General features: G+C 50.4%; 1 protein-coding gene across 1 annotated transcript; it reads left to right on the top strand.

Annotated features, from left to right (window-relative positions):
- Positions 1–319: 319 nt before the first annotated feature.
- On the top strand, positions 320–14,430 carry GRPEL1 (GrpE like 1, mitochondrial). The gene is made up of 4 exons (XM_005906259.3): positions 320–461; positions 3,717–3,879; positions 5,751–5,832; positions 13,325–14,430. The coding sequence occupies exons 1-4, from the start codon at positions 400–402 to the stop codon at positions 13,669–13,671; spliced, it is 654 nt and encodes a 217-aa protein (XP_005906321.1). The 5' UTR covers positions 320–399; the 3' UTR covers positions 13,672–14,430.
- The last annotated feature ends 238 nt before the right edge of the window (positions 14,431–14,668 follow it).

Genomic DNA, 14,668 nt, shown 5'->3' with positions numbered 1-14,668 from the left:
CTCCCAGAACAAAGAGCGCCCTGAAGCTTAAGGTGGATGTACAGAAAGGGCGGGCCTCACTGGAAACCGCGCTCCAGAGTCTCCGCGCCCCCTCAGTCCGCACTTCCGGCGCCCTCCCCATGCTCTCTCTCTATTGGTTGTTCCCTTGACCACGCCTCCCTCCCTCCCCCCCCCAACGGAGGAGTCTGTTTCCTTCACCTTTCACCTCAGCTTCACTTTCGGGGGCCTCTCGAGGCCTCAAACCCCGCCCACCGTCCAGGCCGGCAATTATTGGTGAATATGCCCTCTCCATCAGAGGAAGAACGGTGGTGGATTGGCTGAGGGGAAGCAATTGGGCGGGAGAAGCAAGAATAGAGTCTCGCGCATGCCCGATGCGCGCGCGCAGTGCCGGCAGCAGTCATGGCGGTTCGGTGCGTGCGTCTGGCCCGGGGCAGCCTCCCGGCTTTCGCGTTGTCTCTCAGGTAAGGGGCGCCGATGGCCAGGCTTAGGAGGGGCGCGCTGTCCCCGCTGGCTCGGACGCGAGCCCTGCCCGGCTCCAGCCCGGGCGTCGTGGGGGGGCTTCCAGAAGCGCGGCGCGGGCTCCGCTGGGGTCTCCTGTGGGGCCTGCCCGGCCGCCGCTCTGTCCCTGCTGCCCGCGGGGCGGACGGGACGGCGCCCCGCGCGAGGCGGCGGTGGCGAGCGGGCTCCTTCCGCCCGGCCCGAGCTTCCACCACCTCCGCGTGCTGCGGAGTCCGAGCACAGAAGGGCCGCAGCCCCTACCTAACGCACCGTGGGGAGAGCCGCTGACTTAGAGCAGTGACGCCGCGGCGGAGGTCACGAGGCCCTGCCCTCTCCTTGGCTTTTCCTTTGCCTTTTTTTTTTTTAAACCTGCGGTTTCTGCCGTTTCAAAGTCCGGCCTCCTAACTTAGTTTAGCCCGTGCTTAGCGGACTCATGCTGAAGCTGAAACTCCCAGTAATTTGGCCACCTGATGCGAAGAACTGACTCATTGGAAAAGACGCTGGGAAAGATTGAAGGCGGGAAGAGAAGGGGAAGACATGATGAGATGGTTAGATGGCATCACCTACTCAGTGGACATGAGTTTGAGTAAACTCCGGGAGTTGGAGATGGACAGGGAGGCCTGGCTTGCTGCAGCCCATAGGGTCGCAAAGAGTCGGACATGACTGAGCGACTGAACTGAAGTAGCACCTTCCACATTGAGGGGAGCTTCGGGGAACCAGGTTATCTGTTAGGACAAGCTGCTCTGGGCCGAACATGGGGTAGAAGCTGCGCGGAGCAGGACCCGGACTTTGCCCTCAAGGAGCTTTATTTAGTGATGGTGAGACGATAAACCGGGACGAGGACAGGGCGAGGGGATGAAGCTGCTGTTCTAGCCTGATCCATTGTATAGACAGTGTGGGAACAAACCCACCTGGGGAGTCAAGTGAGGAGAAGCTGTTGGCTCCATTTGCGATTTTTGTAACTGGCATTGATTGCCTGGACTTGGGTGCGTGCTCAGTCGTGGCCGACTCTTTGCAGTCATTTAGATTGTAGCCAGCCAAGCTCCTCTGTCCTTGGGGATTTTCCAGACAGAAATATTGGAGTGGGTTGCTAGGCCCTCCTCCAGGGGATCTGCCTGACCCAGGGATTGAACCCGCTTCTCTTAGGTCTCCTGCATTGGCCGCTGGGTTATTTACCACTGGAGCCACCTGGGAAATCCAGTTGATTGCCAGGCCTGCGTGCATTTCTGCCTCTAGGAATAGGTTTTGTGTAAGGAGGCTCAAGTAGGGGAGAGAGCAAATTGAATTGTGTGCGGAGCTCTGGGAGTAACTGAGTTCTGGGAGCCAGTTCTGGAGCAAACCCAGACTGGCTGCTGCAGGAGGGCCTCTGCTGAGTGGAGCCCACGTGAAAGGCTGTGACTGTTACACCCAGATGCCAGGACAGCTGGAAACGAGGGCAGGTCATGGCAGCACACTCCGTCTTTAGATGGTTCGTTTTTCAGTTGCAAAAGTAAAAACAGCAGCATAACGGCCACTGGTCTTCACCCCCAGGTGATTGTTCAGCTGCTCAGTCGTGTCCTGCTCTTCACGACCCCATGCACTGGAGCCTGCCAGGCTTCCTTGCCATCACTCTCTCCCAGAGTTTGCTCAAACTCACGTCCATTGAGTCTGTGATGCCATCCAACCGTCTTTTCCTCTGTCGTCCCCTTCTCCTCCTGCCCTCCATCTTTCCCAACATCAGGATCTTTTCCAGTGAGTCAGCTCTTCACATAAGGTGGCCAAAGTATTGGTAACAGACTAGTGTATCCTTTTATTCTTTTCAAAATAGGATTTCTGGTTTGTGTTTATAAAACTGGGGTCATGTTTTGTGTATTTCTCTACGTTGCATTTCTTCCTGCACGGCACCCCCGTGGTGTAGCCAAAAGATGGCAGTTTAACACTGCCATCTATTTGGTGGCTGCTCAGTATTCCAGACCGTGGAAGCAACAGTTTGTCCCCCCGTGTCCTTCTGAGCAGTGTTCTGTTTCAAGCTTTTCATCCTGGAAAACATCTCTACGTGCTGTCTTAAACACCCTTGTACACATGTTCTGTGTGCCCTTAGCTTTTCTGTTCACTGAGGCAGCTTGCTTTAATCTGGGGAGGAAATTGAATGTAGTTTATTTTCAGATTGGGCTGTGGCATACTTCAGAGCCCCACTGGACCTGGTGAACAGATCCGTATTATTCATTAATGGCGCTGTGGCCTTGGGCTTATTACTTAACCTTTTCCACATGGGGATCAGATTGGGTAATACCCCAAGTCACTCCCAGCGCTAGTTTTTAGAGCTTTTTGTGCTTTCCCCTGTACGTAACCACCCCTGTGCTTTCCTGCCTCCATGCCTTTGTTCATGCCCTTCCTGAAGTGAGTCTGTCTTGTCTATTCCTGGCTCTGTATGTGAACTCTTGCCTGTTCTTCAGAGTCCCTCTGCCCAAATCCTTTCCCAGACTTCCATTTCTCCAAAGCTAGAAATATTCTACTCTGGGCCTCCCAAAGCACTTGGTTCCTCTTTTATCACTTTCAAACCCAAGTTACAGTTCTGTGTATATAGATACCTTTTTGCATGGCTTTGGCCACCTGATGCGAAGAGCTGACTCATTTGAAAAGACCCTGATGCAGGGAAAGATTGAGGGCAGGAGGAGAAGGGGGCAACAGAGAATGAGATGGTTGCATGGCATCACCGACTCAGTGGACATGGGTTTGGGTGGACTGAGGGAGTTGGTGATGGACGGGGAGGTCTGGCATGCTGCGGTTCATGGGGTCGCAAGGAGTCGGACATGACTGAGCGACTGGACTGAACTGAAGTAGCCTGTGGGCAAGATGTCTGCCCACGAGGCTTTGTAAGGGACAGCAGCGCTGGACCTCACCTCCAGTTGTAGCTCTTCTTCAGCTCGTGGTGGGGTCTGGATGATCAGGAGTTCCTGAGGGTGAGGAGAAGGGGAGATAAGTGCTGTAGCCTTGGCGCACTGACGTTTTAGTTTAGGCGTGTATTGCAGAAGACTCTACATAAACAAATAGCTTCCATACATCGTATGCAATTTGCGTTTATTGTATCTAAGACAAATCCTTTCTCCCCCATGTAGCAAGTAGTTTTAAATTACCTTTGATTTCCATTGTCCATTTGGACAATTTAAAGTCGTCCGTCTGACTTTAACAAGCAGAAGAATCATGATCTTAATTTCTGTCGTGTGGACTTGCCTCAGGTCTTCTCCTCGGCTGCTGTGCACAGCTGCAAAACAGAAGAACAACGGCCAGAACCTGGAAGAGGACGCGGGTCAGAATGAACAGAAGACAGATCTTCCTTCCACGGAGAAGACACTCATGGAAGAGAAGGTCAAGCTGGAAGAGCAGCTGAAGGAGACCATGGTAAGGCTGTGGGCTCTTGTGAGGAGTGTGGTCTGTGGAACTCCAGGTCTGTCTCCTGGGGATGTCAAGATGGCCTCCCTGACAACAGAGGTGGAAGCCAGACGAATTCTGTCCCTGTTGGGTTCTAGCAAGTTACTGCTGAAGGAGGGATAGAACTCAAATCCACTGTGACTCTGGTTGTCATGAGAATTATCTTCATGTGCTACATAGATTATATTGAATTAAGACTGAAAATGGCCTTTACAAGTGAGGAATATTCAGTAGGACCTTTGAGCTTGGGTCTTTGGGAGGACAAAGGTGGGAGCCAGAGGTAAAGTCATCTGGTGCTTTCCTAGGAATGTTGGAGTTTTTTGAACTAATTAGTAATACAGATTATGACCTCATGTGGAAAAGTGTTGTTGTTCAGTCACTCAGTCGTGTCTGACTCTTTGCGACCGCAGGGACTGCAGCACTCCAGGCCTCCCTGTCCCTCGCCATCTCCTGGAGTCTGCCCAAATTCATATCCCCCAAGTCGGTGATGCCATCCGGCCATCTCATCCTCTGTCTTCACCATCTTCTCCTGCCTTCAGTCTGTCCCAGCATCAGGGTCTTTTCCAATGAGTCAGTTCTCCGCAACAGGTGGCCAAAGTATTGGAGCTTCAGCATCAGTCCTTCCAATGAATATTCAGGACTGATTTCCTTTAGGATGGACTGGTTGGATCTCCTTGCTGTCAAAGGGACTCCCAAGAGTCTTCTCCAGTGCTGCAGTAAAGTAATATGGCACTCAACCGTTTTTATTGTCCAGCTCTCACATCCAAATGTGACTACTGAAAAAACCATAGCTTTGACTGGATGGACCTTTGTTAGCAAAGTAATGTCTCTACTTTTTAATAAGCTGTTGAGGTTTGTCACAGCTTTATTTCCAGGGAGCAAGCGTCTTTTAGCTTCATGGCTGCGGTCACCACCTGCAGTGATTTGGGAGCCCAAGAAAATAGTGCGTCACTGTTTCCGTCGTATCCCCGTCTATTTGCCGTGAAGCACTGTGCTAGGGCTTTGCTAACCCCTTTGTTTATACGAATCCTCACAACAGCCCTGTGAGTCAGCCGTTAATACCCCTGTTTACAGATGAGGAAACTGAGGCCCAGGACTGTTTGGTACACTTCCCAAGGTCACCTTGCTACCCAGTGGCAGGGCCACGGTCTGAACCTGTGAGACCTTGCTCTTAACCGTGGCACTGGAACCCCCAGAAAGCACAAGGCAGTAACCTAGTGCCCATGAAAAATAGAAATGCCAGGAGATGGATACGATTATAGAAGAGTTGGTGCAAAATGAGGAAAATACAAGAATTGAAATGATTGTTACACAGTAAGTGTTCCAACTGAACCGTATCTGGGCAATATTAAAAATACCAAAGGTTCATTCCTGAGGTTTTTCCTCTTCTGTGGGGTAGAGGCCAAAGCTGTCTGCTAAGGGTGGTTGTTCTCCTGACCCTCTCTTTGGGGTGTGAGAAGCAAGCCAGGTCAGCCCTTACCCTGGGTTCTAGGGTTCCCTTGAGCTGGAGATTCTGCAGAGGAATGACTGGTCCTTCCTTTCGAGGAACCATCAGAACCAGGGGAAACTAGCAGCTTTTCTTGTCCTTGGCTCAGCTGTACACAGAGTGAGAATGGCCTTGGGGGCTTATGAATATGTGACGCCTGGCCATCTTATTCCCCACATAGTGGGAATAGTGGCACTGGTTAATTGACTTCTGTTTATATTCCGCATCCAGTCTCCAAAGTACTGATAGCTGTTGTTTGTATTTTGACTTGCAGTTTATTATATCACATTTGTTTTCTGATGAATTTGTTCCAGCTTTATTTCATGTGAATTTTTCTTCCTTTTTTTTTTTAAAGGAAAAATATAAGCGAGCTCTAGCAGATACTGAGAACTTGCGGCAGAGGAGCCAAAAATTGGTGGAGGAGGCAAAACTATATGGTAACTTTAAACACTACATGAAATTGATCCTGGGAAACATGGACAAGGAAGTGGGGGTGTGTGTGGTCCTAGACAGCATGATGGATCAGGTGGGGAGGTGGGGCGGCTGCTGGCTGCACTCCTCCAGTGGTTGAGATGAGTCAGCTGTTGCCTAGAAGGAGCAGAGCTGGCTTGTGATGCACGCTCGTAGTGGGGAGCGTGGTTCCTTCCATAGGAGAGTATCCTTCTCTCTTCCGCATGAGGACCTCAGTGTGAGGCTGCAGGTGCCAGCAGAGGTGCCCTGTGAGGCTCGGGTCCTCAGCTGGAGCAGCCCTGACACTGGCCTCACTTAAGACCTCGTCAGTCGCGGTCTGTGTCAACACCGTTGGATCCTTCTGTCATCATGCTTCCCGCCTTACAGTTGAGGTCAGTGAGGCTGAAATGATTTGCACTAAAATGGCCCTGGCGCCAAGGCCCGTCTCCCAGCCCCACATACGTTGTGTTGGTCACCCAGAAGACCGCTGAGCACTTAGGGGACAGAGCTTTCAGTCCCCCTGTTCTGGATGCAGAACTGTAGGAGGTGAAACCCTCTGCCCAGGGACAGACCCAAGTTCAGCACAGAGAACAAACCTCTCTTTTTTTAATTTTATTGAAGTATATAGTTGGTTTATAATGTGTTAATTTCTGCTGTACAGCAAGGTGACTCAGTTACACATCTTTTTACATTCTTTTCCAGTATTGTCTTATAGGATAATTAACTATAGTTGCATATGCTCCACAGTGGTAACCTGTTGTTCATTCTGTATATAATAGTTTGCACTTGCTCATCTTCTGTAGAAGATGTCACGGGTAATTTGATAGTGTGCATGCTCAGTCACTCAGTCGTGTCCAACTCTGTGACCCCATGGACTGTAGCTCACCAGGCCCCTCTGTCCATGGGCATCCTGGCAAGAATACTGGAGTGGGTTGCCATTTCCTCCTCCAGAGAATCTTGCCAACCCATGGATTGACCCAAGATTCCTGTGTCTCCTGCATTGGCTGGCAGGTTCTTTACCACCAAGCCACCTGGGAAACCCTGGTAATTTGATCGTGATCACATTAAATCTGTAGATTGCTTTGGGTAGTGTGGCCATTTTAACAATGTTAATTCTTCCATGGAGAGCATGGAATATCTTTCCATTTCTTTGAATCATTTTCGGTTTCCTTCACTAATGGTTTATGGTTCTCAGCATGTAAGTCTTTCACCTCCTTTCAGGTTTGTTCCTAAGTTTTTTTTATTATTTGATGTGATTTTAAAGGATATTGCTCTTTACATTCTCTTTCTGATATTTCATTGTTAGTGTAAAAAAATTCAGCCAGTTTCTGTATATTAATCTTATATCCTGCTACCTTGCTGAATTCATTTATTCTAGTAGTTTTTGTGTGGAGTCTCAGGGCTTTCAATAAGTATTTTATCATGTCATCAGTATATCCTGACAGTCGTACATCGAGGCTGAGACTCCCAATACTGTGTTGAAAAAGTGATGAGTGGGCATCCTTATGTCGTAAGTTTTTATTGTGAGTGGGTGTTGGATCAGATGCTTTTTCTTCATCTGTTGAGATGATCATGTGGTTTTTGTCTCTTCTCTTGTTGACACGGTGTATCTCATTGATTGATTTGCATATGCTGAACTATTGTTACGACCCTGAGATGAGTCCATCTTGGTCGTGGTGTATGATCTTTTTATCTGTTGTTAATTTCCATTTGCTAATATTTTGTTGAGAATTTTTGCATCTGTATTCATCAAAGATATTGGCCTGTAATTTTTTTTTTTTTTTTTAAGTAGGGTCTGTCTTTGGTTTTGGTATCAGGGTAATGGTGGCTTCATAGAATGTCTTTGGGAGTATTCCTTCCTCTTCATTCTTTTGAAAGAGTTTCAGAAGAATTGGTAGGAGTTCTTTCTATGTTTGATAGAATTCACCTGTGAAGCCATCTGGTCCTGGACTTTTGTTTGTAGGGAATTTCTTTTAATTACAGATTCTGTTTCACATCTAGTTATCAGTTTGTTCAGATTATGTATATCTTGATTCAGTTTTGGTGGGCTGTGTCTTTGTAGGAACTTGTTTTTGTCTTCTAGATTGTCAGGTTTGTTGGAATATAATTAATTGTTCATAATATTCTCTTAATGGTTTGTATTTCTGTGGCATCAGTTGTGATTTCTCTTTCATTTCTTATTTTCTTTATTTGGATCCTCTCCCTTTTCTTGGTGAGCCAGTTTTTTGGGGGGTTTTTTTGTTTGTTTGTTTGTTTTAATCTCTAGTTTCTCTCTGATCTTTATCTCCTCGCTTCTGTTGACTTCAGGTTTTGTTTGTTCTTATTTTTCTGATTCTTTCAGGTGGTAGGTTAGGTTGTTCTGCGATTTCTCTTCTCTCTTAAAGAAGCCCTGTATCACTGGACTTGCCTCTGAAAACCGCTTTGCACGTCGTGCAGACTTTGTGTGGCGTGTGGCCACTGTCATTTGGCCCTAGGCAGTTTTTAACTTCTGCTTCTATGTCACTGTGGACCCATTGGCATTTTAGGAGCGTGTTGTTTAATTCCATACAGTTGGGCTTTTGTTTTGTTTTCATTTCTTTTTCTGTAGTTGATACCTAGGTTCATGCAGCTCTGGTCAGAAAGATGCTGGAAATAGTTTCTGTTCTGTTAAAGCTGTCGAGGCTTGTTTTGTGCCCCAGTGTGTGGTCAGTCCTAGAAAAGGCTCTGTGTGCACTTAAACGTGTATTCTGTATTTTTGGATGGAATGTCTTGAGCGTATCAGTTAAGTCTGGCTGCTCTGTTGTATCGTTTTGGATCTCTGTTGTTATTGACTTCCTGTCTAGCTCTGTCTATCGATGCGAGGCGGGCAGGAGAGTCTCCCGCTGTTGTATCCCATGAAGTTTCTCACTTTATGTCTGTAGCATTTGTTTTATGCACTTTGGGTGCTCTTGTGTGGGTGCATATATGTTGAGGAATATAATATCTTCTTGGATTGATTTTTAATATTATATAGTGTTTTTCTTTCTGTGTTTATAGCTTCTGTTTTAATGTCTGTTTTGTCTGATGAATATCGTGACCCCACTTTCTTATTTACCTTTGCATGAAGTAGTCCCCTCAACTTTCAACCTGTGTGTGTCCTTTGGTTAAAGTAGGTCTCTGGTAGACTGCGTATTGTAGTTTGATGTATTTTTGTTTTTTTGTATTGTGCTTGTTGTCTTTTTGTATTTTGTAAATCTAGTGTGCGTTGTTGATTTGTGGTTACCATGTTTTTCAAGTATATTCAGTGCAGTTCAGTCGCTCAGTCGTGTTCGACGTTTTGCGACCCCATGAACCGCAGCACACCAGGCCTCCCTGTCCATCACCAACTCCCGGAGTCCACCCAAACCCATGACCATCGAGTCGCTGATGCCATCCAGCCATTTCATCCTCTGTCGTCCCCTTCTACTCCTGCCCTCAATCTTTCCCAGCATCAGGATCTTTTCAAATGAGTCAGCTCTTCACATCAGGTGGCCAAAGTATTGGAGTTTCAGCTTCAACATCAGTCCTTCCAATGAACACCCAGGACTGCTCTCCTTTAGGATGGACTGGTTTGATCTCCTTGCAGTCCAAGGGACTCTCGAGAGTCTTCTCCAACACCACAGTTCAAAAGCATCAATTCTTCGGCGCTCAGCTTTTTTATAGTATGTTAATCTCTTTCTAGATCTGCTTGCTTTAGACTGGTGGTCATATAGGCTCAAACATATTCTAGGGGGAAAAAAGTCAACGTTTTCTTACTCCTTCCCCACACTTTATGATTTTGATGTTGTCTTTTACATGTTTCGTGTTGACCCTTCAGGTGTTCATTGCAGCATCATTGATTTCACAGACTTTTTTTTTTTAATCTTTGTACTGGCTTTAAGTGATTCACTTTACAGTTGGGTTTTCTCTTGCCTATAGCTTCTTCTTTTCTACTTAGGGAAGACTTTTTTTAATGTTTCTTTTAGGATAGGTTTAGTATTGCTGTGTTAAAAGTATAAAAAGTTTCTGCTGGTCTAAGAAGTTCTTTGTCTCCTTGTAAATGATGACCTTGCTGGTAGGGTTTCCAGGTTGCAGACTTCTCCCTTGCACGCCTTTACTATGCCCTCCCCTTCCTTCTGGCACGCAGTGTCTCTGTGGGGATGCCGGCTGACAGCCGCATGGGATCCCCCATAGCTCACTCCCCCTTTTGCTGTCTTTAGAATCCTCTCTCTAACTGTTCCATTTTAAGTGATTTTTTTCCCATGTGGACCATTTTTAAAGTCTTTGCTAAACTTGTTACAGCATTGTTTCTGCTTTGTTTTTTGACTTGAAGACGTGGGGTTTCAGCTCCCTGATCAGAGATTGAGCCCGCGCCTGCCGCATTGTGAGGCCGTTTAAGCTCACTGGACCGCCAGGGAAGGGCCCAGCCGTGAGGCACGCAAATGCATCTGCACCCCCCCTTTCTTTTCTGCTAGAATCCCTGTCATGTGTACGTTGGCGAATTATCCCATAGGTCTCTTATGTTGCTTTCATGTTTTTTCATTTGGCTTTCTTGTCTGCTGTTCTGATTGGGTGATTTTCATTATTCTGCCTTTCAGATTTCTTATGTTGTTAGGAGAAACAGTTACTTACCGTGGTCTTGGAGGGCTTTTTTTTCCTTGTGTGGGAGCCTCCCTGTGCAGTAGCCCGAGTGGGCCTAACATTTTTGGTGCAAGGCCTGCTTTTATAGTACAGGTGCTGCTGGGTGTCCTGGCCACTGTCCATGGATGGGGGGCGTGACTGGTTGAGCGGGGCCTCCCCTCTGTGGTTGTCACAGCCCTGTCAGGGGAAGGATCTGCTCCCTCCTGGTCAGAGTGGACATCCCCCAGATCTGTTTCTGAGCTGCACAGTGAGGTAGGCGGGAGTGAGCGCCCCCTCTGGGAGGGGAGCCACTGAGCATCGCCCCACTGCAGCTGTGCCCCAGGGAGCGTGCTGCGTGGTGGCCGCTGTTGTGTGAGCTTCATCGCGTCTGACTGTGTGGCCCTGTGGACTGACTGCAGCCCACCAGGCCCCTCTGTCCATGGGATTCTCCAGGCAGGAATACTAGAGTGGGGTGCCACGCCCTCCTCCAGGGGATCTTCTCAACCCGGGGATGGAACCTGCATCTCCTGCGTTGGCAGGCGGGTTCTTCACCTCCGAGCCGCCGGGGAAGCCCTCCCATTGCCCGGCTCACAGGGTGTGCTGTCGTCACACTACCCCAGGCCCCACCTCCGAGGGAGTGCAGGCAGGCAGCCCTGGCGCGCCCCGCTACCGTGTTCCCAGAGCTACCAACGCAGGCCTCCTGGAGCCCAGACCCAGCCTTGCTTTTGTGGGCACGCCCACCAAGCCCACAGATTCAGGCCTTAGTAGGCCGGGACCGTCCCAGCCACGGGAGCACCAGTCCCCTCGGATGTCCCACAGATGCTCCTGAGCTTACAGGTTGGGCGACAGTAGTGTGGATTGCAGAGCCGCGTCTGCGTGGGGGTGAGCGGCCTGCGCTGGCGGGCTCCCAGGGCTCCGAGAGGCCGTGTTTAGCAGGAGGCTGCTGGGGCGGGCCCACCTTCCCTCCACGGGCCCTCTGACCATGGAGCCTCACTGCTTCTGCAGACGCGTTTCGCTCTCAGATGCCGTCATCTCCGCTCCTGTTTTTCTTCCTCTTTGGTCATCCCCTGCACTGGCTGCATGCCTGCTGCCCTCTAAATGTCCGTGTTCTTCAGGCCTCCCCTCACCACCCCCACTGACTCCCCCTCCAACAGGGCTGAGTGGTGTCCACACACAGGTGAGCTGCCAGTTCAGACGTTTCTTCCCCATTCTAGTCCTGGCTGTCTTTACCTGGATGTCTCCGAGGTATTTTAAACTGAATTCTCCCCTTTGCTTCCCTTCCTCGTTTGAGTAAATGATACCTTCGAGCACGCAGGTGTTCAGGTCAGGCATCTGAAACTATGCTCTCCCCCCACGCCCACTCCCCTCCCACCCTGGGGTCCAGGACGGCTGGACTCCGCCCACTCCCCCTCCCTCCCTGGGGGCGGGCGGCTGGACTCCGCCCGCTGCCCTTCCGCCACGTCCTCCGCTGTCCAGGCCAGCTTCAGCTCCCGCGCTTCTGCTCCACACCCTTGGCAGAGTGGCCTCAGCTCCCCTCCACTCAGTCCACCACCCCACCCGGAGCTGTCAGCTTCTCTGGGTTTGTGTCTTCTTGGTGGACTGGCGCCCTGGGCTCCTGGAATGCTTGGCTCAGTCCTGACTCTGAGTCCACACCCCAGGCTAAGTAAGCTATGTCCCTGAGGTTAATCGTCCTCAGCACTCAGGAGGGCTCCGTCCTGGAAGTATAACTGGTAATTGTGTGTCTCACTGTGGCGATCGTGCGCTGCATGTCTCAGACCAACACTCCACGTTGGCAGACGTCTCCCCAGCAGCTCGCACGAGGGGTTCGTCCTTACTAGATGCTCACATTTTTATTGGATGGGTAGACTTTTTAATTTCATTTACAGCAACTGGGTGAAAATACTGTGTAAAACAAGGGAAGCTGTAAACAAGCGTTGCCTTTTTCAAAGTGTAGAGCCTTTGAAACTTGAGAAGCCGTGAGCGGGTTGTGCTGGAGCCTCGTTGCTGCGCCGCGGGGGAGGGGGACGGGCTGGCCCAGGGGGCGCCTCTCGTCAGCCCCAGCTTCCTGCTTTCAGCATCTGAAGGGTTGTCTTGAAACCATAGACGTTTGCATTTATATAAAATTTTTTAAACTGTTACCTCTTCTGTTAGATCAAGGCTTGTGTCCTGGTAACTCTGACCTCGTGGTGCCAAGTAATGGTAACGTGTATCGAGCACTTAGTGCTCTGGGCGCCGTGAGGTGCGTGACTTCCTGTCCTCATAAGCTCGCCGTGTGTCAGCCACTGTTGGCCCTGTGCTGTAAGCAAAGCAGCCTCAACCCAGAGGGGTTCCACACAGTCCCAGGGCTGTCTGTGACAGCCGGGGGTGTGGCTCCAGGCCCCGCGCTCGGCGGCTGACGTGGGGTTGATGTGCTCGGGAGTCTGTGTCCTCTTGGTCTCGAGCAGGACTGGGAGTTTTCAGTCTGGTTCTGCAGGTTTTCACCTCCCTGTCTTTACACCTCATTGGCTTCTGTCTAAACCTTAGGAAGTTTGTTGTTTAATCCAGCCCAGTGAGATTCTAGCACAAAGTAGTGATTTGAAACAAGGTGACAGAAGGACTCCGCGGTGGCTCAGTGGTAAGGAGTCCACCTGCCATTGCAGGAGACGCGGGTTCAGTCCTTGGGTCGGGAGGATCCCCTGGACGAAGGGAATGGCAACCCACTCCAGTGTTCTTGTCTGGAGACTCCCACGGACAGAGGAGCCTGGTGGGCTGCAGTCTACGGGGTCACAAGAGTGGGACACGACGGAGCGAGTGAGCACGCACACGTCACATAAGGAGGGCTTGTTCTGAGCTGCCTGTGCAGTCGATGCGGAATGCAGTGACGTTCTCCCTTACCTTACGCAGGCATCCAGGGCTTCTGCAAGGACTTGCTGGAGGTGGCAGACATCCTGGAGAAGGCCACGCAGTCTGTCCCGCAGGAGGAGATTCGGGACGACAACCCGCACCTGAAGAGCCTCTACGAGGGGCTCGTGATGACTGAGGTCCAGATCCAGAAGGTGTTCACGAAGCACGGCCTGCTCCGGCTGAACCCCCTGGGTGCCAAGTTCGACCCGTACGAGCACGAGGCGTTGTTCCACACGCCGGTCGAGGGGAAGGAGCCGGGCACTGTGGCGCTGGTTAACAAAGTGGGCTACAAGCTGCACGGGCGCACCCTGAGGCCCGCCCTGGTGGGGGTGGTGAAGGAGGCTTAGCAGCCCGTGGGTGTCAGCGCTTTGTCGTAATCGCTCGCTGACTCTCCCAGGGCGGGTTCGTCTTTTCTCACCTATGAATACTCTTGACCTTTTCCTAAACCTTGCTGCAAGGCTTTGGTATCCATCGGCCCTGCAGAAAAGCCAGCCGATTGCACAGCTGCGTTAACGAACTGGAATACGGGAGTCTGTCTGTCCGTTGATTTTTAACACATGTTCCACGTGCTTACGGAACAGGCTGACGGGACACTGCTGGACTCTGGGGTATCTCGAGAAACACTGTGTCTGCCCAGACTCTGGCGGCGTCAGAGTGTGAAGTAAATAAAAGGCCTTCAGGAATCCCGTCTGCTGGCTGGCCGTGCCGGCTGCTCTGCGTCCCGTGCGTCTCATGGTGGCCTGTGAGCTCCCAGGACGCTTGGCTTTCACTCAGGCAGTGGAGGGGATTGCTGAGGGAGGTTTATGAGGCCCTTGGTGACAAATGTGATTTGAGTTCCTTTATAATCAGTAACTGCCTGCCTGCCAAGAACAACCACACCTCTCTACTTTGCCCGTTACTGAGGGTGACGGAATCAGTTACCGTTGTCCTGTTTTGTTCGCCTTTGGAAATGTTGAAATCCATACCCAGCTAGTGACCAGTGACCTAAAGGTGATTCCCCTAGTAAGATGGACTTTCCTAGAGAAACCTGAGGACTGCGTGCTTGGTATATTTTAAATGTTACATTTTATTTAAGAGGATTAAAGCCCTGATATTTTCCTACGTTCTGATAGCTGTTCTGTGTGCTTTGATGGCGGAGATCCTCACGTTAAGGACAGCGTGACGAAGCCTTCCGGGTCTCTGCTCAGACCCTGCAGCTGTGTGCCTGACACCCAGACGTGTTGGCTTGTGTTCCGGAAGGGCGAGAGGCTTCCTCCAGGGCTCCCCCTGGCTGGTGGCTGGCAGCCGGTGCTGGGGGCAGGCCTGGGTCCGCCCACGACCGTGAGGGGACCACAGACACTCGGG

This window comes from Bos mutus, chromosome 6, assembly GCF_027580195.1.
Source record: "Bos mutus isolate GX-2022 chromosome 6, NWIPB_WYAK_1.1, whole genome shotgun sequence".
Taxonomy (NCBI): Eukaryota; Metazoa; Chordata; class Mammalia; order Artiodactyla; family Bovidae; genus Bos; species Bos mutus.
Note: the sequence above shows the minus strand (reverse complement) of the source record. Positions and strands in the feature narration are given on the sequence as shown.

Bases quoted from the DNA above. Each gene is read 5' to 3' on its own strand.
- GRPEL1 (XM_005906259.3), top strand. From the start codon at position 400: ATGGCGGTTCGGTGCGTGCGTCTGGCCCGGGGCAGCCTCCCGGCTTTC. The intron at 3,880-5,750 runs GTAAGGCTGTGG...TTTTTTTTAAAG, and splicing joins AGCAGCTGAAGGAGACCATG to GAAAAATATAAGCGAGCTCT. The intron at 5,833-13,324 runs GTAACTTTAAAC...TACCTTACGCAG, and splicing joins GGAGGAGGCAAAACTATATG to GCATCCAGGGCTTCTGCAAG.